The following is a 27,621-nucleotide window of genomic DNA, read 5'->3' as shown; positions in this document are numbered from 1 at the left end:
ACAGGACATTTAGATAATACATGACTTTTGCACCCACTAGAAAACATAGAAAGTGGAATAATGTGTTCGAAGAGCAATAGGGTCAGGACACTGACCATGGTAACCTACCCTTCAAATCTGAGCTTGAAAATACATGAAATACATGAAAATGCATAAAAAAAGATGGGTATCCAATAATAATGAAGAGTTTGAAATACTGTTAAAAAGAAAACTAGAACAAAAGATGCCCTAAACAATGCCCTAAATAAAAAAAAATGCAGGAGTGAATAAAAGCAGCAGCCAGGGACAGCAACAGAGCAAAAACTGAGAGACCACTAAGAGACTTCTTTCTAAATGTACACAAGGAGACAGAAGTGAAGATGGAAATCTGGTAGAAGTAACAGTGAAAGGGTAGACGGGCATTATGGATAGAACCTGGTGACAACCTGCCTACAGGTTAATTAATATTTTTTGTGGGACTACATTACAATATGGGATGGAACATGAAAGTGGGATAGAGGAACAGGGAGACAGAAAGGAGAGTGTGATGTGCCAGGGTCAAATCAAGAGCTAGCAATGAAGGTAAGGTGGCCTCTATGATCAGAAAGAGAGTAATTTCTGGGAGAGTGGGTGGGGGGGGAAGATTAAAGGAGGGGAGAAAGGAGGCCTTACTTTGGTAGTGGAAAGGGGTTCCTCTGATGAATGCTCCTATGGGTGAAGAGAGATGACCCTTGATCCCTACTTCTGATTTTTTAAAACCTTTTCATTTGGGGTTTTATTAGTTCCTTTTTCTCTCCTGCCTTTATCAGGATATATAACTCTTCCCCTTCTTTTTTCCCTCTCAGTCAAGTAGATTTCTCCGTCTTCTTCTACCTTTCAACTAGTTCCATTCATTAGTTTTCTAACTTTCCTTTTTTTGAACCCCTTTCCAAAAAGATTTTTTTCTCATTTTCTTTATTATCCCTCCTCTATTCTATTTTCTCTAGACCCTCATTTTCTGATTCTTCACTCTTATTTCTCTCTTTTCTGTGTATTCTCCATGCTATCAAAGCCTTCTAAGGTATCTATTCTAGACTTTTTTCTTTAGGTGTTTTCTTCCATTGCCTTGTAGGGCTTGCCCCATGGATTCCCTTGTTTCCTTGTGCTTTACTTCTAGAACGATGTCAATTATTGCAGATGTCAGTGAGAACACTGGCCCTCCCTCATCATGTCTTTGATTTTTCAGCCCATCACTCGTCTCTACCCTCCTCTGGTTACCTTTTCCCCCCACATTTGCCTCAAAATTTTCTGCATAGGTCCATGCTCTCCCATTCCAGTTGTCCCCAGGGGTTCCAACTCTTCACCCTCCCAAAAAAGACTTTTCAAGCCCCAAATCCTCTAGGCCTCAACCAATGCAAGGTTGTCCTGAGTCCAGGGCTGGTGCTCTATCCACTGCACCACCCATCATTTCTTACAGTACAATAGTATTTCATTACATTCATATACCACAACTTGTTCAGTCATTCCCCAACTGATAGGCATCCCCTTAATATCCAATTCTTTGCCACCACAAAAAGAGGAGCTATAAATATTTTTGTAGATGTGGGTCCTTTTCCCATTTGTATGATCTCTTTGGGCTATGGCCCTAGAAGTGTTATTGCTGGGTCAAAGGGTATGCACATTTTTATAGCCCTTTGTGCATAGTTCTAAATTGCTCTCCAGAATGTTTGGATCAGTTCATAACTCCACCAACAATGCATTAGTGTTCCAATTTTCCCACATCTTCTCTAGCATTTATCATTTTCCTGTTTTGTCATGTTAGCTAATCTGATAGATGTGATGCGGTACCTCAGAGTTGTTTTGATTTGCATTTCTCTAATCTATAGTAATTTAGAGCATTTTTTCATGTGGTTATAGGTAACTTTAATTTCTTCATCTGAAAACTGCCTTTGACCATTTATCGATTAGGGAATGACTTGGATTCTTATAAATTTGACTAAGTTCTCTATATATTTTAGAAATGAGGCCTTTATCAGAGACATTGGTTGTAAAAATTCTTTCCATTTTCTGCTTGCCTCCTAATCTTGGTTGCATTGGTTTTGTTTGTGCAAAACTTTTTCAACTTAATGTAATCAAAATTATCCACTCTGCATTTCATAATGTTCTCTATCTCTTGTTTGGTCATAAATTCTTCCATTCTCCATATATCTGACAGGTCAAACTATTCCTAGTTGGCTTATAGAATCAGCCTTTATATCTAAATCATGTACCCATTTTGATTTTATTTTGCTATATAGTGTAAGATGTTGGTCTATGCCTAGTTTCTGCCATATTATTTTCCAGTTTTCCCAGCAATTTTTGTTAAATAGTGAGTTCTTATCCCAGAAGCTGTAGTCTTTGGGTTTATCAAACAGTAGATTATTATAGTCATTGGCTACTGTGTCTTATGTACCTAACCTATTCCACTGATCCTCTACTCTATTTCTTAGCCAGTACCAAGTAATTTTGAGGATTGCTGCTTTATAATATAGTTTTAGATCTGGTATAACTAGGTCACCTTTCCTTGCATTTCTTTTAATTCCCTTGATATTCTGGACTTTTTGTTCTTCCAGATGAATTTTGTTATTATTTTTCTCTAGCTCTACAAAATAATTTTTGGTAGTCTGATTGGTATGGCACTGAATAAGTAAATTAATTTAGGTAAAATTGTCATTTTTATTATATTATTAGCTAAGCCTACCTATAGGCAACTGATGTTTTTCCCAATTATTTAGATCTGACTTTATTTGTGTGAAAAGTGTTTTGTAATTGTGTTCCTATAGTTCCTGGGTTTGTTTTGGCAAGTAGACTCCTAAATATTTTATAATAACTTTAAATGGAATTTCTCTTTCTATCTCTTGCTGTTGGGCTTTGTTATTAATACATAGAAATACTGATGATTTATGTGAGTTTATTTTATATCCTTCAACTTGCTAATGTTGTTTATTATTTCAAGTATTTTTTTACTTGATTTTCTAGGATTCTCTAAGTAGAGTGATAGCTTTGTTTCTTCTTTGCCTATTCTAATTCCTTCAATTTCTTTTTCTTCTCTTATTGCTAAGGCTAATGTTTTTAGTACCATATTGAATATCATGGTGATAATGGACATCCTTGTTTCACTCCTGATCTTAGTGGAAATGCTTCTAGCTTATCCCCATTACATATAATGCTTGCTGATGGTTTTAGGTGGTTGCTACTTATCATTTTAAAGAAGACTCCATTTATTCCTATGCTCTCTAGTGCTTTTAATAGGAATGTGTGTTGTATTTTGTCAGAAGCTTTTTCTACATCTATTGAGATTACCATATGGTTTCTGTTAGCTTTGTTGTTGATACGGTCCATTATGCAGATAATTTTCCTAATTTTGAACCAGCCCTGCATTCCTGGTATAAATCCTACCTCCTCATAGTGTATTATCCTTGTGATAAATTACTGTAATCTCTTTGCTAATATTTTATTTAAATTTTTGCATCTATATTTATTAGGGAAATTGGTCTGTAGTTTTTTTCCCTCTGTTTTGACTCTTCCCGGTTTAGGTATTAGTACCATATTTGTATCATAAAAAGAATTTGATAGGACTCCTTCTTTGCCTATTTTCCTAAATAGTCTGCATAGTATTGGAATTGATTGTTCTTTAAATGTGTGATAGAATTCACTTGTAAATCCATCTAGACCTAGAGACTTTTTTCTAGAGAGTTCTTTGATGGCTTGTTCAATTTCTTTTTCTGAAATGAGGTTATTTAAGTATTTTATTTCTCCTTCTGTTAATCTAGGCAATTTATATTTTTGTAAATATTCATCCATTTCACTAAGATTGTCAAATTTACTGGCATATAGTTGGGTAAAATAGCTCCTAATTATTGTTTTAATTTCCTCTTCATTGGTGGTGAATCCATTTTTGATTGTTTCATTTTTGATAATGGTAATTTGGTTTTCTTTTTTTTAATCTAATTAACCAAAGGTGTATCTACTTCATTGATTTTTTCATAAAACCAGCTCTTAGTTTTATTTATTAGTTCATTAGTTTTCTTAATTTCAATTTTATTAATCTGTCCTTTGGTTTTCAGTATTTCTAATTTGGTATTTAATTGGAGATTTTTAATCTGTTCTTTTTCTAGCTTTTTAGTTGCATGCCCAATTCATTGATCTCCTCTTTCTCTATTTTATTCATGTAAGCATTTAGAGATGTAAAACTTCCCCTAAGAACTGCTTTTGCTGCATCCCATAGGTTTTGGTATGTTTTCTCTTTATTATCATTCTCTTGAATGAAGTTATTGATTGTTTCTATGATTTGTTGTTTGATCCACTTATTCTCTAGGATTAGATTGTTTAGTTTCCAATTAATTTTTAGTCTATCTTCCCATGGCCCTTTATTACATGGAATTTTTACTGCATCATGATGTGAAAAGGATGCATTTAATATTTCTGCCTTTTTGCATTGGACTGTGAGGTTTTTATGCCCTGATACATGGTCAATTTTTGTGTAGGTGCCATGTACTGCTTAGAAAAAGGTATATTCCTTTCTATCCTCATTCAATTTTCTCCAGGGATCAACCATATCTAACTTTTCTAAAATTCTATTCACCTCCTTAATTTCTTTCTTGTTTATTTTGTGTTTAGATTTATCTAGTTCAGAGAGGGGGAGGTTGAGGTCCCCCACTAGTATAGTTTTACTGTCTATTTCTTCCTATAACTCCCTTAACTTCTCCTCTAGGAATTTGGATGCTGTACCACTTGGTGCATATATGTTTAGTAATGATATTACTTCATTGTCTATGGGACCTTTTAGCTGGATGTAGTTTCCTTCCTTACCTCTTTTAATTAGATCTATTTTTACCTTTGTTTTGTCTGTGATCAAGATTGCTACCCATGCTTTATTTTAACTTCAGCTGAAGCATAATATATTCTGCTCCAGCTGTTTATCTTTCCTCTGTGTGTATCCCTCAGTTTCAAATGTGGTTCTTGTAAATAATATATTGTAGGATTATGGTTTTTAATCCATTCTGCTCTCCACTTTCATTTTATGAGAAAGTTCATCCCATTCATATTCACAGTTATGATTACTATCTCTGTCTTTCTTTCTATCCTTTTCCCCCCTCCCCTCCTTTCTCCCTTTTCCTCCTCACTTCAGTTTTGCGTTTGACCACCAAAAAATATGAAATGCTTCACAAATTTGCATGTCTTTGCACAGGGGCCATACTAATCTCTGTATTGTTCCAATTTTAGTATCTGTGCTGCCCAAGTAAGCACAAGTTAATATATTCTTTACAGATACAATTCAATAAGAATAAAAATTGGTTCAAGGACCACAAAGAAAAATATAAGGGGCAGCTTGGTGGCACAGTGGATAGAGAACCAGCCTTGGAGTCAGGAGGACCTGAGTTCAAATCTGGCCTCAGACACATAACACTCACTAGCTGTGTGACTCTGGGCAAATCACTTAACCCCAATTGCCCTCACCATATATATATATATACACATACATACATACATACATATATATATATGTATGTATATGTATATGTATATACACACACATATAAATATGTGTGTACATATATAGCTATATTTATATATGTATGTATGTATAGACTCAAATGGAGACTCAACAATGAAATCCTAAATAATTGAGTGGATCAAAGAACAACTCTTAGAAGCTAACTATGCAAAAAAAAACAATAATGGTCAAAAAAAACCCCAAAATTTCTGGTATGTAACTAAAAGCAGTCCTCAGAGGGAAAATCATATCCTTAAAAATATACATTAACAAATAGGAAGAGAACTGAATATGTATTTTAAAAAATTAGAAAATTAACAAATAAACCTAAAATAAGCACAAAAGATGAAATATTAAAAATTAGAGGGGAAATAGATAAATTGAAAACCAAAAACCCTGTAGCAAAGATAAATAAAACTAAAAGTTTGTCCTCCTAATGATGAAAAGAAGTAGGGATGAAGGTGGAACAGCACTTTTAGACCTCAAAATATAAACTATCACTCATTAAAACTCCTTAAAATTGGTTAGAAAATAAATAGATCAATGGAATAGACTAGATAAGGGAGATTCTGAAACAATAGAATTCAATAAGCCAGTAGAAAACACAAATTACTTAGGGAGAAACTATTTGATACAAACTCCTGGGAAAAATGGAAAGCAGTGTGACAGAACCAAGGCTTACACCTTACATACGTGTGTGTGTGCATGTGTGTGTGTGTGTGTGAATAATAACCATTCCTCAATAGATAATGGTCAAAGGATATGAACAAATAGTTCTCAAAAGAAGAAATGCAAAGTATTCACACCACATGAAAAAGTGCTCCAAATTCCTAAAAATAAGAGAAATGTAAGTCAAAACAACTCTGAGGTTTTACCTTATACTCTGCAAATTAGCAAAAATTACAGAAAATGGCAAGAGTCAATGCTGGAGGGGTTTTGAAAAGATAAACACACTAATACATTGTTGGCAAAGATGTGAAATGATATAGCCAGTTTTGGAAAACAATCTGGAATTATGCAAATAAAGTAACTAATATGTTCATACCCTTTGAACCAGACATGTCATGATCAGGCTTATACCCAATGGAAGCCATCAACAAAGAAGAAAATCCCCATATGCTCCAAAATATTTATTGCTGCACTTTTTTTGATAGTAAAGAATTGGAAACAAAGTAGATGTCTATCAATTAGGAAACAGATAAACAAATTGTGGTACATGGAAATAATAGTGCTATAAGAAATTGTGTGTGTTTGCATGTGTGTATGTGTGTCTGTGTAATGAATACAGAGAAGCATAGAAAGATCTATGTAAATTGATGCAAAGTAAAGTAAGCAGAGCCAAGAAAACAATATACACAACAACCACAACAATATAAATGGAAAGAACAATAACACACCAAAAAATCAAAGTAAATTTAACAAAATTATAAAGATCAAACAGAACTCACCTGAATAGATATGAGAATCTACCCCTGCATGAATGTGGGAGTTCCACAGGTTTTACACATTGCATATATTTTCAGACTTTTTCAATGTACCTATCAGTTGTACTTCATTTTTTATTCCTCTCTAAAAATAGTATTTGTCATATAGGATAGCTCACTGGGTACAGGAGGGGAGAGGGAGAGATACTAAGGATAACTATGTCAAAGTAAGAAATAGAAAAAAAATCAATAAAATTCATTTTAAAAAGCCTAACAGATTCCCTTCACTCCCTACTCCTTGACAAGGCAAGCAATTTGAGGGCAATTACATCTTTGTTGTCATGCAGAATATTTTTATTACCCATGTTGCATAAGAAAACACAAACCAAAAAAAACTTGAATAATAAGGAAAAATTTAAAAGTATGCTTTGATCTGTATTCAGAGTCTATCAGTTCTTTCTGTGGATATAGATAGCAGTTTTTCATCATAAGTCCTTAGGAATTCTCTTGGATCACTGTATTACTCAGAATAGCTAAGTCATTTACAATTGATTGTTGTACAAAATTATTGTTACTGTTTATAATGTTCCCTTGGTTTGGCTCACTTGACTTTGCATCAGTTCCTATAAATCTTCTCAGGTTTTTCTGAAACCATCCTGCTCATCATTTCTCATAGTACAATAGTATTCCATCATAATCTTGTACCACAATTTGTTTAGTTACTCCCCAAATATTGGACATCATGTCAATGTCCAATTCTTTGTCATCATAAAAAGAGCACTATAAACATTTTTGTATTTCTAAAAAACAAAAATAAAAAAACCCCAAGCCTAATAGAGGAGTTTACATTTTATCTAAAAGAAAACAGGGAGACAACACAAGTTTTTGAGTATCTTTTTTAAAGTCAGTGTCATTGGCATTCTCCAAAGAATTTGTGCTCTGGGCCATACTGAACCTCTGATACTAGAGTTCTTATTTCTCAGAATGGTGACATGTGCCTTTCTGGATACTCCAGGTTTTAATAAATGCACCAACCCAGAAGCTCTCTGATTTGCTTTCTGTATTATATGGGGATCCAATCTAAAATGTCTCCCAATGTTTTCTTTGCTTGTCTGATACAATCATTTGCATATCATCACCATTATCACCACCCACCCTACCATCACCATCATCATCAAAATCCAATTCATTATCCATTGTCATTATAATGAGAGTGGGTAGACAACAGAAAAATAAGGAAATGCCAGTCAGGGTGATATAAAGTAGTTAGCCTGAGCACTGAAACCACCATGGTAGCTATAAAGGCCTGGCAGGAACCATGAATTGCTGGCCAAGTGAGTTCTGGATTGGATTAGCTCCCTAGACTGTGCAATAAAAATCCTTCTATGAATCCAAGAAATAAATGGGGTGACATAGAGTTGTTGTCTTGTGGAAACTTGACATTAATCAGCTTGACACTGAGTGCAGTGGAGTGAATGGCAGTCCTTTGTTCTACTGTAGCATAAGAAGGCAAAATATTTGGGAATAAATCAGAAATGCCAGTACCTGCTGGAATGCTTCAGTACAAATGGCACTGAATGCTAAATTAGGCAAACCATGATTGTACATTAAATGTACTGAAGACATGAATACTTTCATTATGTACCAGTATTACATCAAAAACAATTTGATTCCTAAGACTACATTAGATGAAACTGAAGAACTACTAAAATAAAAAGAGAAAAATTGGAAATAAGTGTTACCATTTATAGGTAGGTAGGTGTGTGTGTGTGTGTGTGTGTGTGTGTGTGTGTATAATATATGTAGTCTCAGCTCCAAGTCAAACATCAGTGTATTATTGACCAGTACAGGGCAATTATAAAAATGATTTGATTCCTAAGCTTAGATGAAATCAAGGCGCTACTAAAATCAAAACAAGGAAGAGTTGAAGACTCTGAAATCATTGAAAATTCTCACATGATGCAAATTCTAGAAATTATACCTAAAAACAAAACAAATGACAAAAACAGGTATACTTAGACTAGAATTTCAAAAAGCTCTTTTTAAATTTGGCTGTGTGAATTCAAGTAGGAGAATGATTATAATAAAACTGAGTAACATTTTTAAAAGTTAGAATTTGTTATACCCATCATGAAAAAATACATTCTCTGACAATATTTGGCGGAAAGTGGAAAACATTTCAGTGCTTGCACTCAGCAATATTATGCAGTAGTCATTGCCATGGTAAAAACCACCGGAGAAAAACAGGAAGAATAAAGAAAGTCCCCTAAAGGCAGACATCAAATACCAACATGTCAGAAGCAACTCAGGAGAGCTGTTGAAGAGTTTCAGAGAGGCAAGTGAAAATTACATTAATATCTACACATATACATGGTTGAAAACTTGAACTCTCAACTAAAGGCAACAAAAAATAAATATGTGGGGAAAGATCTGGAAATCAAATCCTAGATTTCCTTAATTGATATTTGAAAACAAATATTAAAAGCAAAGTTAAAGGGAGAAGGCAATAGTCAGAGCAGCACAGATAATAAAATAAGCAATTAAAAATCAGTAAAATTTACTATAGACTCTTGAGAAGTAAAGAATTCAGGAGTGAAAGGGAATCCCCAATGACAAAGGATGTAGATAATTTTTGGTCAAGTCCAAGAAATCCAATACAAGGAAATGTAAATTTCATCAAATAAGAAACAAAAAACTTGTGCATTGTTAATATAATGAATGATAGAACAGTTACAGCAAGTTAGAAGAATGAAACTTTAGTGTCTTTGTAAAACTGAAAAGTTGTGTGGCCAAATAAGATTAACAATTATTGACTCAAATGTTTCACACTGGAATGTGAATTACTAACAGATCACTTTGCTATATTCTTGGCTACAAATCTGATCTTACTTTTTTTTTTTTACAGAGAACTCAGTAACCCTTCAAATACAGGACATATGTGTATTCTTTATAAAGTAGCCACAACTTGTATTACCAAAAACATTTATAAACACATAAAAGAAAATAACATTGGCTGAGGAGCAAAAAGAATTTGCCAACAAGTCCCAGGAGTATCAGGAGCAACATATTATTGTTTAGTAATTATTGAACAAGTTGCTAAAAAAATGTTTTAACATTTATACTATCTTTGTTGATTATGGCAAAGCCTTTGACTTGGTTCTGTATTAACAGCTTATAATGTATTTCAGATATAAAAAATAGATGCAAGAATAGTGAGAATGTTAGGAATACTTAATTCCACGTGAAAACTATTTTCCATTAAAACATGCTAACAACTATAATTCCAAGAGTAATTCATATGAAATACGGCATTTTTAAGGGAGGCAGTTTAATCTTAGTGTTAAATCCATTAAAATCCCTCCTAAATAGAATCTTAAGTTTGGCTTTCAAATTAAAGAGGGTGTTGAACCAAATATTTTATTAATTGATGGAAAAAGACATAAAACAGCTCTTTCATCTCAAGGAATCTTATTCTTGTGAAATCAAAATGTCATTTCAATGTGTTAAGTCTAACTTCTTTGTTGCTGGTGTTGTTCAGTCATTTTAGTCATGTCCAACTCTTTGTGATCCCATTTAATGTTTTCTTAGCAAAGATAGTGGAGTGGTTTGCCATTTCTTTCTCCAGCTCACTTTATAAAAGATGAGGAAACTGAGGCAAACAGGATTAAGTGATTTGCCCAGGACCACATAGCTAGTAAATGTCTGAGACTAGATTTGAATTTGATTCCAGGCCTGGCACTCTATCCACTGCACTGACTAGCTGCCCTTGGCACATATGAAGAGCTTAATGAATGTTTATTAATTGATTAATTGATTGATTTGGAAGATGATGAAATTGAGATCTAGAAGGATGTGTCCAAGGTCATGTTCAGTAAGTGGAAGGACCAGGATGGGATACAGACCCAAGTCTCTTGAACAAGTCACAGGATAACTTGCTCTTAACCTTAAGGAATCTTCAGAAGCAAAACAGCCACTCCTCAGTGTGGTTCCTTTGCTCTAGTCTTCTTTATTGTTATCCATATATGTCTTGCACATACCTGCCTTAGGTTTATTCAGCTAATGTCCCCTTTCCCTCTAGGCTTAGAGTTCATTCTTTAAATCTCTTTGACCTTGTATATTGGGTGGGGGTAAAGTTAATTTGCTAACCCCTCCACATATTCCTTTTAGGCCTCTTCCCAACTAATAGGGGTTGTAGTGAGAAAAGAAGTTGGTGCATATCATTGCTATATGTAGCCCATTTTTTAGCTGGGACACTGGATGCCTAATTTCCTGAAGGAATATGTGGCACCAGCAAACCTTGATCTCTTCTATTGCCACATTAATCAACCTGGAACACACCTAAGCATTGTATCTTAGTTGTAAGAGGTAAGAGGGTAGGAAAGAAAAAAAGGGAAAAATAATTTCTTTACATCCTTCATTTTAAAACATTATATATATATATATATACACATATATACACACACACACATACACACACACACACACACACACACACACACACACACACACACACACACACATATATATATATATAGCCATCTGACCAGAGAATGGACTATTCTTATTGTTTTATTTATTTTTAGGGAGGTGCTCTGTGTGGCCTTCCTCTATCTCCGGGTAATCAGTGGCTGTGCTGATGGGAAGATACGCATATATAACTTCTTGAATGGGACCTGTCTGAAGGTGATGAAAGCCAATAGCAGAGGTGACCCAGTGCTGTCCTTCTTTATTGAGGGCAACAGGTGGGTGGTAGATGTGGAGGTCAGAGCCACGAGCAATTCTATTTTGGATGATTCTACTCATCTCTTTTCAGATTTCTCATAGCACTTTGTCTGGACCTCTCCTTTGAACTAATCACGTTCTGCCGTGTATTATAGTTATTTTATTTACATGTTTTATCCCCTATCAGGTTGTAAGCTCCATGAGGGCAGGGAACATATTTTGTTTCATCTTTGTATTCCCTCGGAGTCTAGCACAATGCTTTGGACATATGAAGTGCCTAATAAATTTGTTAAATATTATTGAATTCTGGGAAACCTTCCCTCAATTTGCTAATAAGGGGATTGATGCAAGTGATACTGCAGTGGTAGAATGAAACTTAGCAACTAATGAATACAGGGAGTAAGGAAGAGGGAAGAATTAAAGAGACCTCTGGGGAATCAAATATAGATATCTGGGGCAATGGTATTAATTTTTAAAAAGAGATCTTTGGAAGGAAAGGCAAGTTTGAATGGCATAGAAGGGTGGTAAGTTTAAGTCTGAGGTTCTGACAGTATATTCAATTGGAGATGTCTAACAGACTATTCGAGCTATGGGACTAGATTTTTGGGGAGAGATTGGAGCTATATACATAGATTTGGGGTTAATGTGTGTAGAGGTTGAGGGGAATAAATAAGCTCACCAAAAGAGAGAGTACAAACGGAGGAGAAAATGACCAAGGACAGACTCTTTAGAATTATCTACATTTAGAGGGTGAGCTGGAACAGATTAGGGTTAGAATTGTTCTCTTTGGGCCTAAAGAGTAGAACTAAGAGCAATAGGTGGAATTTGGAAAGAAATACATTGGGACCTGAAGTAGGGGGGAGAAAAACTTTCTAATAATTATATCTACCCAAAAGTGGAATAGGCAGGGGGCAGCTAGGTGGTACAGTGGATAGAGCACTGGCCCTGGAGTTAGGAGTACCTGAGTTCAAATCCAGCCTCTGACACCTGACATTTACAAGCTGTGTGACCATGGGCAAGTCACTTAACCCTGATTGCCTTGCCAAAACAAATAAACAAAGTGGAATGGGCAGCCTTGTGAAGTAGTGGGTTTCCCCTCATTTGAGGTCTCCAAGCAAGGCTGGATGGCTATTTTCTGGTATCTTTAAGAAGGGATTGTTTTTCCGGTCTAGGTTGGAATAGATAGACTATGAGGTCCTTTCAACTATGAAATTCTGTGATTCTCACTAAAAGTATGAGTATATATACCATCTGATTACAACTATTATGGGAGAATGGATTTGGGGGCCAGATGGGCTTTGCAAAAGTCTTAGAAACCATCTGGGAGTCAAAAACAACACTTTGTTACTAAGCTTTTCTACATTTGGAGGAAAATCATTTAAGTTTTTTGAGCTGGAGTTCCCTTATCATAAAACAGGGTGCCATTCTTTTCTACACTATAGTTTTGCTACTAAGAAGTTCTTTCGTTATCATCTTTCACACACTTACTTACCTGCTAGCCCTAATTGTCCATAATCTCACACTTCTAATCAGAAGAGCATTATAGGAAGGAATATGTATATGTGGGTGTTACAGTGAGTAGAAATGCTGAAAGAGTTGAGTGCACAAAAATATTTAGTATCATTGAGTTCATTATTCATTACAATGTGTTTATTATATTCTAAACACAATATTAAGAACAAATGCATTACCTTATAGAGCAAAGTGGAATTAAGTTGATTCTACTGATTTTTCTATATAATTTGAGAAAACTAACTTAATTTCCCTCAATTGCAAAATGGAGCTTTAGGTAATACTCTTTCTCTCTCTTAAAAGTAGGATAGTAAGTACTTTATAAAGGTAAAATAAAAAAATAACAATGTTGGCAAATGAAAAATGTTATAAAATTATGACTAACTTGCTTAACTTTTATGATTTATGAAGAGGAAGCTGTGTGGCACAGTAGAAAGAATGGTGGATCTGGAGTCAGAGGACCTAGGTTTGATACTCAGTCTCATTATTTATCTGTGTAGCTTTGAGCAAAACACTTAGCCTCTCTGGGCCTCATTAACTTCTAAAATGAGCCTTGAAGATGCCACCTAGTCCTGAATCTATCATCCTGAAAGATGATTTGCTTTTAACTGATTAAACATTACTTTCCAAGAGGAACTTTTCATATCAATATAAATCACAAATGGTTCCCAAGGCCTTTCCAGTTTTTCTAGGGGGAAAAATTATTTTTGTTCACAGATCAAATAGAAAATGTAGCTAAAGTTTTCTAGATATTTTGAGCAACTGAAATGAGTTGATGGTAGACTACAGTCAGCAACCTTTTAAAACAAAGTTCTAGAAACTCTCTCTAGAGTAAAAAGCAAAGAGAACATTAGTGATGCAATGTCTTACAAAAAGATACTGCCCTTCTGCAAAAAAATACAGAATGCTTATCTTTGACAAGATAGAGTGAAAAAATAGAATAAGAAAAACAGATCTGCCATTAAATTTGCTAAGCCCAGCAATTTTCAGAGTCCCATTACACGTCAGTCTTGATTCAGTAATGTTAACACATACTTGAATTCATAAACATTTACTAGAAAGGCTGTACTCAGTCTGAGGCCACAAGAATATGTTTCTGAGCCTCTTTCCCTTAGTACTCAGCACTTTCCAATCTGTAGTACTAGTTCTTATCTCAAGCATCTGACAGTCATTTGAAGACTTAGAGGCACTTAAAAATATTGTGAACTAAGCACCTAAAAACTCAAAATAAACTCTTACCTATAATATTCAGGATTCCTGAGCTGGAAAAATGACCAAGTCCAATGTAACACATACCTATTTTGGATGAAGACAAAAGCCATGCCTACTTATTTTTGAGAAAGGACTAATAAGGTTGAATGCTGTATTTTGAATCAGAGGACTTGAGTTAAGGGACTCTATCTCTTAGTTACCTTGGGTACCAGTTTCTTTATGTGTAGAATGAGAGGATTAGACTAGACATCTAAGGTCCCTTTTATCCCAAATTATAGTCTTGTGAATTTTTCCAACTGGCCATATTTACTATATGGCCTCATTGGCTGCATCTATCAAATAGATGCTTTGGGAATTTTCATTCATGTTGTGTAGATAAAGTGGAACAAGTCTTGCTATTTTCACTTCATGTGGCTACTCTTCTCTTTTGCTGGAAGCCTGATTAAATGTGTCTGTCTTGAGGTGTTATTTTGGTCCTAGGATGGTGATCAATACAGAGAGCAACGTTGTGATGTTCGAGTTTGAAGAAGTTAAATGGCAGTATTACTCAGACAAGAATAAACCACTTACCAAGAAACCCAAGGAGAAGGAAAAGGAAAACAATGTTTCCTCTGCAAAGGAGTATAGAACCAGTTATCCAAAGATATACCTTGAAACTGAAGCTAAGTATACTGGTAAATGATTTTGTGAATACAAAGGCAGAGAGGGTTGGGAGGAACTAATCTTATAGGAAGGGGGTTATGGTGGGGCTGTTGTAAAATTATTCTCACCAGATAATCTGTTGATTATCTAAGGTCCCTTTCTTCATTCCATTTGGAATGGAGTTGTCTGTTTTAGCGATTCATTTATCATGTGATTAGAGACATAATCCATGCTACTTTTTTTGTCTTCTTCCTAATGTACAACCTCAAGCAATATTTTCTAAGGAAAGAACCATGAAAACGGCATATCTTGCTTACACATCTGAAAGATATCTTATTTATTTGAGGAATATGGAAGCCCCAGGAGAGTTTTTCCTCTAGGCACATACATTATTACAAAGCTGATATGTTCTTAGGCACATTAAATCCTCCTCTGGAATTTATCAGTCCTCTGGGATTGGTATAGGAAATTGGATCAGTTGATCACTCCATAGGAAAATTAATAGGCCAATCCTCTCTGTCACTAGGTCATTAAATGAAGGCTATAGATGGCTTAGACTTGTTAAGCAATGACAGTGGTCCAAACCAAGATTTATATGATATTGAATATAATAGAGATCAATGGGTAAAGGCCATATGAATTGTTAGTTAGTTGCCCTATCACTCTGACTCAGTTGAGGTATATCCTTACATAAGTTTCCCGTCAAGAATTAACTCACTGTCTTCTGCATTGGTAGAGTCAACAATGAATCAAGACAGGTTATCTTGAAGCTATGTTCAAACTGGTGTCAAGAAGCAGTCTTACTCTTTTTCTTTTTAAAATTTTTTTTCAATTTATTATTTTTAACATTCTTTTCTTCTTAAATTTTGAGTTCCAAATTCTCTCCCTCCCATTCCCTTTTCCACCCAATGAGAAGGCAAGCAATATATCAAGTATACATGAGAAATCATGTAAAATATAGTTCCATAATAGTCATATTTTTTAAAAAAACAAGAAAAAGAAAATGAGAAAATTATACTCCAATTTGCATTCAGAATTCATCACTTCTCTCCCTGGAGGTGGGTAGCATTTTTTCGTCATGAGTCCTTTGGAACTGTTTTGGATCACTGATCAAAGAAGCCAAGTCTTTTGCAGTCGATCATCATTACAGCATTGCTTTTACTGCGCACAATGATCTCCCAGTTCTTCTCACTTCATTTTGCATCAGTTCATGCTATGTTTTTCTGAACACACTCCCTTCGTCATTTCCCACAGCATAATAGTACTCCACTACAATCATATGCCACAACTTAAGCCATTCCCCAACTGATCAGCATCCTCTCGATTTCCAAATCTTTGCAAACACAAAAAGAACTCCTACAAATATTTTTTATATGTAGGTCCTTATCCTTTTTCTTTGATCTTTTTGGGATACAGACCTAGTAGTGATACTGTTGGATCAAACAGTATGTATAGTTTTATAGCCCTTTGGGCCAGTCTTCCTTTTCCTAAGGAAGATAATAACACAGACTTTTCCCTAGGAGATGCTGAGTCTAAAAGATACTCAGATAATTTCTCTGAAGCAGTAGAGAGTTGATACTTTTTGTTTTCTATTCAGGCATAGATGGACTTCTGATAGACTTTTTAAAATTTGAAATGGGTAATCATTTTGTCATCTTTCTATAAGCCTGTTAAAAATTAATGGACATAAGTTTTTCTTCAATGTACTTTCACTACCTCAAGGTCACAAAAGGCAAGAAGTCCTGGTACAGGTCAGTGTAGGAAGTAGCTGCTGCATATCAGTTCTCTCCAAATGTACTTATTTACCCTCGCTGTCACATTCCTAGTTTTCTCTGAACTCTGCAGTAAGGGAATACAAGATGAATGAATGGGAAAGGCATGCATTCAATCATCCAGAACCTCTTCATCCCATTTTTTCTTTAGTCTGCCTCCTACAACCAACCACTATTTCCCTGTCAAGTTACCAAAATTTGATAGCCCCCTTGGTTCAACATGGTTTATTTTAATTAACCTGTATTTATTAGATTCTTTTTTTTTTTTCATGCAATTGGGGTTAAATGACTTGTCCAGGGTCACACAGCTAGTAAGTGTCGAGTGTTTGGTCTGACGCCGTATTTGAACTCAGGTCCTCCTGAATCCAGGGCCGGTGCTCTATCGACTGTGCCACCTAGCTGCCCCTGATTTATTAGATTCTGACTTGAAAGAGTTTAGGACTAGAAATTATGAGAGGCAGAATCTGGTCCTGGGTCTGCTACTAGTCATGTGCTCTTATGAGAGTCACTTTATCTCTTTGCATCCCAATTTTCCAATCTGTCGAATGAGGGGGTTAGACTAGATGATTAAAAAAAAACTCTTCCAGAATTTTATGGTTTATTAAAACAGTCACAGAATGAGAGAACTGTTGCATGTTCTAGAAGTGTTGGTTACCAATTTTGAATCTGTGTCAGTTTCTGGTGAGTTGGTTGCTGCTACAATATTCGAAGATGAAGTGAAACATCAGTCAGTTACTTTCCATATGGTAATGGGACAGATATTAGTGAGAATGTTTTAAAAAAAGAAAGAAGATAATGCTGAAACATCTTAAATTTACACTTTAACTATGGCTTGCTTTCTGTGAGTACTTAGATATGCAACCTAACCTCTCTGTGACCATATTTTTCTGTCTGTAAAAAGGATATCATATTTAACTGTCTTGGGATTGATGTAGGGAAGAAATAATGTAATTGTACAAGGCAGTGGGTATCAGAGAAATGCTGTTTCTGTCAAGATTGATTTAGAAAACAGTATTAGTAAATTTCAGTGGCAATAAAGAAGTACAACCATTACAAGAACTAGTTAAAGATTAAATTCAACATAAAGATTCTTTGAAAGTTGGCCTAAACTCTGTGGTGAATAGGCATGGGACTAAAGAGCAGGAAGGGATCTTTGATATCATTTAGGACCTCTTCATTTTACAGATGAGGTCCAAAGAGATGAATTAATGTGCCAGAGGTCACATGGTAGCAAGACAGAATTCAAATCTAGATCTTTTTTTTTTTTTGGTCAGGCAATTCGGGTTAAGTGACTTGCCCAGAGTCAGACAGCTAGTGAGTGTTTTGTATCTGAGGCCTGATTTGAACTCAGGTCCTACCTGACTCCAGGGCCAGTGCTCTATCCACTATGCCACCTAGTTGCCTCATAATCTAGATCTTCTTAATCAAAATCTAGTACTCTTTTTTACTAAAACAGGTTGACTTTTGTTATAAGCTAGTCAAAAACAATAGTGATATCATAGACAAACTTCACAACTTTGCCTTAGGATGAGCTTGAGAAATTCAAGGGTAAGCATGAGGGTCCCAGCCACAGAATATTCAGATGCTTCTCCTAGTCAACACAGGAAGGGTAGTTTGGAATATAGTGTGATCTTACTTTGTGTAGCGAAAATATTTTTCCAGGAAGCACTTTCTGTTGGGCAGGTTCCTATAGGAACATTCAGCAAAAAGACATATGATAAATTGCTATCTACCACCTGGCCCTGTCTTGGACCTTTGTCCCACTCACTCTAAACCTTAGAAGTTTGGGCACCTTAGAGACTTACCTGTCTTTTGGGAAATTTCTAGAATATATTTTTTTTTTTGGTGTTAGGCAATGAGGTTAAGTGACTTGCCCAGGGTCACACAGCTAGTAAGTGTTACATGTCTGAGGCCGAATTTGAACTCAGGTCCTCCTGAATCCAGGGCTGGTGCTCTATCCACTGCACCACCTAGTTGCCCTAGAATATATTATTAAGGAATGGTTAAGGGAACATCCGAAAAGGAAGTGGTGATCACAAAAAGCCAGCATGGACATCAAGGACAGATCATTCCAGACTAAACTCACTTCTTTTTTTGGTCAGGTCAGTCAGTAAATAAACACTTGTTAAGTGCTTGCTGTGTTCCAGGCACTGTGCAAAGCACTGGAAATACAATGAAAGGTAAAAGACAGTCCCTGCTCTCAAGGAACTCATAGACTAATGAAGGAATAAACATACAAACACGGACAAACTAGATATGGGATGAATTTAAAATAATCAACAAAGGGAAGGCACTAGAATTAAGAGGAATCTGGAAAGGCTTCCTGTGGAAGCTGGGATTTATTTTAGTTGAGACTTGAAGGAAGCAAGGAGGCAGAGATGAGAGAGCATTCCAGGCATGAGTGGCAGCCAGTGAAAATTCCTCTAGTCAAAAAACAGAGCATTGGGGCAGCTAGGTGACACAGTGGATAGAGCACTGGCCCTGGATTCAGGAGGACCTGAGTTCAAATCTAGCCTCAGACACATAACACTTACTAGCTGTGTGACCCTGGGCAAGTCACTTAACCCCCATTGCCCAACCAAAACAAACAAAAAAAAAACCAAACCCAAAAAACAGAGCATCTTGTTCAAGGAACAAGAAGGAGATCAGTGTCACTGGATGCAAGGGTCCACGGGGGAAGGAGATAGTGTGTAGGGTATAAGAAAACTGGAAAGGTGGAGGGTGTAGGAAGCAGTGGGCATGGCAGGTTATGAAGGACTTGAATACCAAACAGAAGGTTTTATATTTAATCTTGGAAGTGAGAGGGAGCCACTGGAGGTTATTAATAAGGAAAATGACATTGTCACACCAGTACTTTGGGAAGATCACTCACAACTGAGTAGAAAATGGACTAGAGTGGTAGGACTTGTGGCAAGCAGACCAACCCAACAGGCTATTGCAATGGTCCAAGCATGAGGTGATAAGGGCTTGCTCCAGGGTGGTAGCAGTGTCAGAAGAGAGAACATGGAGTATGTAAGATGTTATGAAGGTAAAACCGACAGGCTCTGGCAATAATTAGGATATGATAGGTGAGAGACAGTGAGGAGTAAAGGATAACACTAGATTGCAAGCTTCAGTGACTGGAAGGATGATGGTAGCCTCAAAAGCAATAGAGAAGTTAGGGAGAGGGAAGGATTTGCAGGGAAAGATAAGTTTAGTTTTGGACTTGTTGAGTTTAGGATGTCTACATCATGGACAACCAGTTTGGGATGTCTAATAGGTAGTTCGAGATGTGAAAATGGGGATCAGCACAGGGGTTTAGGGTGGATAAGTAGATCTGAGAATCATAATCATAGAGATAATAATTAAATCCCTGGGACTTGATGAAATCACCAAGTAGTATGGATGGAGAAGAGAAGAGGACACAGGAGAACCATGTAGAACAACCATGGTTACTGGATATGACCTAGATGAAGATCCAGCAAACGAGACTGAGGATGGTCAGACAGGTAAGAGGAGCACCAAGAGAGAGTATTGTCCTGAAAACCCAGAGAAAAGAGAGTCTCAAGCAGAAGAGGCTGATCAACAGTGTCTAAGGCTGCAGAGAGATCAAGAAGGATGAGGGCTGAGGACTGAGAAAAAGCCATTAGATTTTTAAGTTAAGAAATCACCAGTAACTTTGGAAAGGGCAATTTCATTTGAGTGAATAGGACTGAAGTCAGACTGTAGAGAGTTAAGAAGTAAGAGGAAAAGAAGTACAGGTATGTATTGGGAATATTCAGGTGTAGTTTACCTAGATCTTAGGAAAAGATAATGAAGTCTCCCTTATGGACATGATGGCAAGATACCCTATAGTATAGTTAGGTATGTTCAGAACTTGTTGGATAACTGGATTCAAAAAGTAATCATTAATGGTTTGATGTCAACTTGGAAGGAAGCCCCAGGAATATGTGCTTATCCCTGAGCTACTTAATATGTTTGTAAGTGTCTTAGTTAAAGACCCCCACTGGTGTCTTTCTATTCAACACATCATAAGGAAAAACTCTCTAACAATTAGAGCTATCAAATGTATAGTGGACTCCCTTATGAAAGAGTAGGTCTCATCTCACTAAAAATCTTCAAGTGAAGGGTGGATGACCTTGAATATTTTGAGAGGATATACTTGTTGAGATACAGTTTGGCCTAGATGACCTCTGAGGTGGATTCCAACTCTGAGATTCCTCACTTCCATAAACACTTCTCTCCCTGGACTGGGGGAGGGGAGAGTGCAACAGATCAGATCCTGATACATATCAGATATGCAGTAGCATGTTTTATGAACAAATCTTTGCACTTTTATATGAATAAAGGACAGTGATTACCAGCACCTTAATTACATTTTCAAAATGTTAAAATGTAGTTATTACATCTTAAGTTGGCACTCCTGCTTTCTTACAGAAGTGATATGTAAGCATTCTTTGTTCATAAAACTACATGCCAGTTTACCAGACTGACTGATCTGCCAACAGAATGCCATAGACATAGTATAACTGTATTTCAACAAGATGTTTGATAATGCTATGATATTCACATACAAGATGGTCTAACCTAGACTATTTTAATAGATTCCTAATGAATTTTTCTGGCTCCAATCTATCTAACCTGCAATCAATTCTTCACACTACTACTCAAGTAAAATTCTTTATTCACTTTTCTGAGCACTCTTTTATTCAAAAAAACTTCAGTACCTCCCCATTAGGTAACTGAATAAAACATAAATGCTCATTCCTGGAATTAAAGGTCCTACACAATCAATCTCTGATTTTACCTCTTTTTCAGGATTTTTCCATACTACTCCCCTTCACTTATTTTCTTACAGCCAAATCAGACTGTTTTGTTTTCCTCTTGCCTTCTCCCATACCTGTACCTTTGATCACATTGTTTCCCTGTCTGGAATTTATTATTGCAATCTTTCTTTCAAAGCCTCCCTTCTTTCAAAGCTGAACCAGATACACTCTCTCCATGAAGCCTTTCCTAACTGTCCCTCCCCTTGTCAAAAATGATTTTTCCCTTGTTTCAGAAAACTTTGTTAGGAATTAACCTTTGCATTTATCACATTGTCCTCCTGTACATACAGTGCTTATTTGTACTCACAGCATTCCCCTCACTCCCGTTAGACTGTCAGCTCCTTGAGACCAAATCTGTGCCCATATTTATCATTATAAAACAAAAAGAAATCCCCTGCGAAGTTTTATACATATCAAGTGCTTAATAAAGGATGTTCTTAAAACAGTGTCTCATACATAGCAGATGTTTAACACAGGATATTTAAAAGTCTTAGTGTAGTTTTAAGATTTAGTAGTTTAAAACTTCAGTAAGACTTTTGTTCTATATATATTCATTGTTGGTTCTTTCTTCTCTTCCTATTCCCTTGACCTTGTATTCATTTGTTTCACTCTCTGTTGCTGCCTAGATTTGCAAAGTACCACTTGTCAAAGAACTATTTTATACTAGTATACCTGAATTCTAGGTATACTATGTCAAGCATTTCCCTGACAATCTACTAACACTGTCAAAAAAAGGAAATGCGTTTCACGGGGCATGATTTGGCCTTGATAAATTTATGCTGGCTCTTAGACCCCACTGCCTCCCCTTTTAAGTGCTCACATTGCATTACTTTAATAAAATACCCTAGAATCTTTCCAAAAATTGACATCAAGCTGAAGAATATAACTTCCTTTGAAAAATGTAGGCAATATCTGTCTACCTCCAATCCTTGATCCTTCCATTTCATGGGTTCACTAATGGTAGTTCAGTAACTCTGCATTCTGGAAGGTAGTTCTTCTAGACCTGGTGACAAACTTATTCAGAGCAGTTAAGATACTCTTACCATCTCACTTATTTTGTGTTTCAATTCCCTATTCATTATTTTTGTCTTACATTTCCCACTCTAGGGATAATTTTCCTTGGCAGAGAAATATTGCTGAAACTTTCTAATTAGCTCTCCTCCTCCACAGGAAAATTTCTTCTCTCAGTATTGACTCCCCCTTTCTCAATCTTTAATAACAAAGTTATGGGCTTAGACAAGATCACATGAATATGTAATTTGTTAGTAACATCAATAGCATAGTAAAAGCAGATATATATTAAAACAAGGCATTAAAAAGCAAACTATTACATGAATTATATCTGGAGTTTAATTTTTCCTTTCAATCCAACTCTCCCACTCCTCTTCCCACTAGTCAGAGATGAAATGAGAAGTGGGCAGAAAGGAGTTTCCTCTAAACAGTGCAACCATTGCAGCTACTGGTTTCACTGATTTATTCTCCACATCTCTGACAGTCACAATCCACACTCAACCATGGTTCTGGTCTTATCAGTATCTCATTTCCACTCCTGGTGTGACAGCTTTTGATGTTCCCTGCTTTCAGAGAAAGGGGGAGTATGCCCTTCATAAGCTCCCCACTGGGATTGGCAAGAGAAGCATGGAACTAGAGGTGGCTACACTTTCTTTTTTAGGAGCAATCGTGGTTTCTCCATGGAACCTGGGGAACTCTGGGTAATATGGTCAAAGCCACCAAGATTCTATGGCAATGTCTTTGTGATAGGAACAATCTCAACCAGAGGTTACATTTTCTCTCCATTATAGTTGTGGTTCTGATTCACTTTGTGAATCAGCATTTGGGTCTTTCCATATATGACATCTCTTTGGGGCTCACTCCTCCAACCTGCACTCCCACTGGCAGACTGTGTCTCCAGAATGCAATGATAACTACTCCCCTCAGGATTCTAGGAGTAACCTTAAGAGATTGGGATTTCCAGTACTGTTTCTTATGACCTTTCATCGGTATGTTCCCCACCAAACATCAGTCAAGTAATTAGTTTGTAGCAAGGATAGTTGTTACAAAGCGATCCCCCCAAACCAAGGTTCACTTTCCCCTTGCACATACAAAGTTTCTGGGGAGAATGGGTTCACACTTATAGTAAAATGTTAGCTTGACTACAGGAGGTAGGAGCTTGTTAATCACATTTACAGAAATTGAGATACAAGCTATATTTTAACTTGTATTTGGCAACCTTTCTGGAGAAAACTAGGTGGATAAATAATAAGCAAAAGAAAAAAACAGAACAAAAAACATCCTTTTGCAATGAGACCTTAAGATGAGATCTGGTACATCTGAGCCTCAGGTGACTTCTACATCTGGCACAGAGGTCTAGAAATATTAACCTGTTGCTCACTTCCCAAGTCTACCTTTCTCTTCTGCAATTCCTACTTTCAATCAGCAGTACTGATAACACTACACAATTCTCCAAAGTCCTCAGTTTCTTTCCTAAGACTTCATAATTCCTAACAAGGCCTCTCAGATATTTTTTTGTGAGTTATCAAATGATAACTGTCTCTATATGAATAGCTGAAAGTGAATAGTGGCCATTAGGTTTAACAAGTCTCTCTTTTGTGCTGTGTACATGCTCCTGGAAGACAATGTTGGGCAACAGGACCACCTTATTATTCCTTGGCAGGGAGCCACAAATCAACATGATTTGTCTTCCAATGACCAATACTGGACAATCTCGCTCCTGGCAGTACTTGTGGATCCTCATCATCACTCTGGGGAGCATGACAAGTTTTTTCCTCTTCAGAGTATATGGCTCCACTCTCTATGGGAAGACCCTTAATGTGATTATGTTGGTCCTTTATTCCTTGTATTACATCCTCCTCTGATTTCCTGACAAAAGTTTGATTATTTCTTTGGATTCTTTTTTCTCTTAAAGCACTTCTTCTATTCAATCAAAAAACTATACATTCTCTGCAGATCACTGGAAGTTCTTCTTTTCCTTCTATACTGCTGAGATCCTTAGTTCTCAATTGTTCTTGCTATAGTCTTCTAACTGCTACACAAACTTGTAGCCTGTTAGCTGTATCAGAAGATCTTATGCAAACCTTTGTCTTTTTTTCCCTTTTCTTCTGACTAGTTGGTATGAAATTAGCAGATTCTTGCAAATGGAATAACACCAAGGTAGATATTCAACTTCCAGTAACATTTATTATAATTCAACAAACATCTCTTAATAGCCTATTTATGCAGAGAACTGTCTTAGGTGGTAGGAAAAGATGTAAAGTTTAGAGGAGAAACAACTCCTGATGTCATACCTCTCACTAGAAGGGAGTTGATAGGGCATCAGGGCAGCTAGGTGGCACAGTATACAGAGCACTGGGCCTGAAATTAGGAAGATCACTTCCTGATTACCAGCTGAGTGACCCTGGGCAATTAATTTAACTTCTGTTTACCTCAGTTTCCTTAACTGTAAAATAGGGGTAATAACAGCACCTACCTTGAAGGGTTATTGTGAGGATCAAATTAGATAATATCTGTAAAGTGCTTAGCATAATATCTAGCACATAGTGGGTACTATATATATTATTATATACAAGCTTATTCCCCTTCCCCCCCCAGAATACTCTGAAGCTACTATCCCAACTCACGCTCCCATTAATCAGTTGCTCCTGAAGCACGGCTACAAGCTCTCCTCAGGGCTCTGGGGGTATCCTCTTCATGCTATATATGAGACCCTACTTGTTATTAGTTCCATGATTTTCATTTATCAATTAGTCATTTAGACTTGATTAGCTTTTAGATATGAATATATATTATAGTAAGTGGTACAGTAAGAACAGTTGCTACAAAGCATCCACCCCCAACTACAAGTCTGTGACACATGCTTTCACAAGTACATAGAGTCCGAGAAAAAATGTGCCTAAACTTAGAGATCACACATCACAAAGGTGTAATTTACTCCAACCCTACTAGCTAATGTAATTCCTTTTCTCTCCTTTTGGAGATACTCAAAAGTTCACCTAAGGCATGGCATAACTTCTTTGCTGGACTTCTTCTAGAGCACTCAATCTACTTCCATTGGGAAGTCCTTGACTCCCAATGCAAATACTGCCATCAGTTGATGTTACTAGTATACTGATGGGAAGAGGGTTAGTACAAAATCTACCAGTCCTTTGAAATTCACAGGGTCCTCTCTTGTTCTAAGGGGAGAAGATAACTAGGCTTAGACTAAGGTATTCTTCTCTTACCCAAGCAATTTCTTCTCAGGGGTGGCAACTCTCTGCTGTCAGGTGTTTGAAAGACCTTTGTCCACCCTCAGGTTCTGAATTGTCTCTCTGGTTTTATCTAGGGCTTGATTGCTTACCTGAGGTATGTTCTTACCTGATAAATGTATTAGGACTAACTGGGGTACATACACCAATACTTAAGTTCCTTAAAAAAGTACAAAACAAAATTGAACTATAGGGATATGGGGGAAGATTGTTATCAACAGGGAGGATTAGGGATAGCTTCCTAGATGAAATAGCATTTGGATTGGGTGTTAAAGGATAGGTTGCAACTGGATACGTTAAAATGGGGAGGGGGAATTCTAGGCAGAGGGCATAATAGTTGGGAAACTGCAAGGTTATGTTCAAGGGATGGAGTTGTTCAGTTTGGTTGAAATATAGACTGCATGGAGGGAGATTATATAAAATAAATTTGAAATGGAACCTTTGATTGAAATAGAATGCATGGAAATGAAATATGAAATAATATTGGAATGGTGAATGGCACCAGTCTGTGGAGGACCTAAAAAATGTTAGATCACAGAGTTTGAACTTTATAATAGGGAGTTATATTTCTTTTTTTTTTTTAAGGCAATTGACATTAAGTGACTTGCGCAGGGTCACACAGCCAGTAAGTGTCAAGTGTATGATCTGAGGCCAAAGTTGAACTCAGGTCCTCCTGACTTCAGGGCCGGTACTCTATCCACTGTGCCACTTAGTTGCCCCTGATTTATTAGATTCTGACTTGAAAGAGTTGAAAGCTGCCCTGGGAGTCATATTTCTTGAGCCAAGAAATGTAACATGAATGCTGCTTTTCAGCCTCAGTTTCCTCAACTGTAAAGTGGGGATAATAATATCACCTTCCTCTCAGGGTGGCTGTGAGGTTCAAATGAGATAACATATGTAAAGCACTTTGTAAACCTTAAAACCAAAATAAAAAGCTATATTCTTGAGTTAAGTCAGAGAAAACGGCTAGAGCTGAGAGACAGTGTCTTGTTCATGAACAGTAACATGCCGTTGTCAACAAATTGAAGAGTACCTGGCAGGGAGTAATATGGAAGAAGACTGGAAGGGTAGGGGGGAACTAAGTTATAAAGGACTTTGAATGCTAAACAGATAATTTTTTATTTCATCCTGGAAGTGATAGGGAGCCACTGGAGTTTATTGAATAGAAATGTTATATGATCATCCTGGGCTTTAGGAAAATTATTTTGGCTGCTGAATGGAAGATATATTGGAGTGGGGAGATACTTGAGGTAGGTACAATCCATCAGCAGGCTACTGGTGATGAAAGCGTGCCCCAGAGTGGTGGCAGTATCAGTGAGGAGAAGGGAGTATATTTGAGAGACGTTGCAAAAGTGAAACTGAAAGGCCTTAGCAAAAGACTGGATGGAGGCATTAGAGAGGGACGATGGCATGAGAGGTGAGAGAATGAGGAGTTGAGGTTAAAGCATGAGAAACTTGGAGGATGATGTTGCTCTTGACAGTAACAGGAAAGCTGAGCGGGAAGGGAGAGAAGAAGATTTAGATACTTAGATGAGTTCAGTTCTGAACATGCTGAATTCAAGATATTTATTAGACATCCAGTCTGAGATGTCTGAAAGGCAGTTGTAGATGGAAGATTAGAGGTCAGTAGAGAGTTTAGGGCAGTAGAGATAGCTTTGAGAATCACTAGCACTAGAGATGGCAATTAAATCCATGGGAATAGATGAGATCGCCAAGAGAAGTAGTATAAAAGGAGAAAGAGAAGAGGGCATATAACAGAACCCAGTAGGACACCTA

At 36.6% G+C, this 27,621-nt stretch overlaps 1 protein-coding gene and 1 pseudogene across 1 annotated transcript in view; one reads left to right on the top strand and one right to left on the bottom strand.

The window, feature by feature from the left end:
- CDRT1 (CMT1A duplicated region transcript 1) overlaps window positions 1–27,621 on the top strand; it is an 85,456-nt gene that overhangs the window by 52,030 nt on the left and 5,805 nt on the right. Inside the window, exons 11-12 of the mRNA XM_027840564.1 lie at window positions 11,502–11,660; window positions 14,845–15,038. Of these exons, the coding sequence (XP_027696365.1) occupies window positions 11,502–11,660; window positions 14,845–15,038 (353 nt within the window). The remainder of the gene's footprint in view (window positions 1–11,501; window positions 11,661–14,844; window positions 15,039–27,621) is intronic.
- On the bottom strand, window positions 5,147–5,247 carry LOC114027203 (annotated as a pseudogene).

The sequence above is a fragment of the Vombatus ursinus genome, unplaced genomic scaffold (genome assembly GCF_900497805.2).
Source record: "Vombatus ursinus unplaced genomic scaffold, bare-nosed wombat genome assembly UNPS02004704.1, whole genome shotgun sequence".
In the NCBI taxonomy this organism is placed as follows: domain Eukaryota; kingdom Metazoa; phylum Chordata; class Mammalia; order Diprotodontia; family Vombatidae; genus Vombatus; species Vombatus ursinus.
Note: the sequence above shows the minus strand (reverse complement) of the source record. Positions and strands in the feature narration are given on the sequence as shown.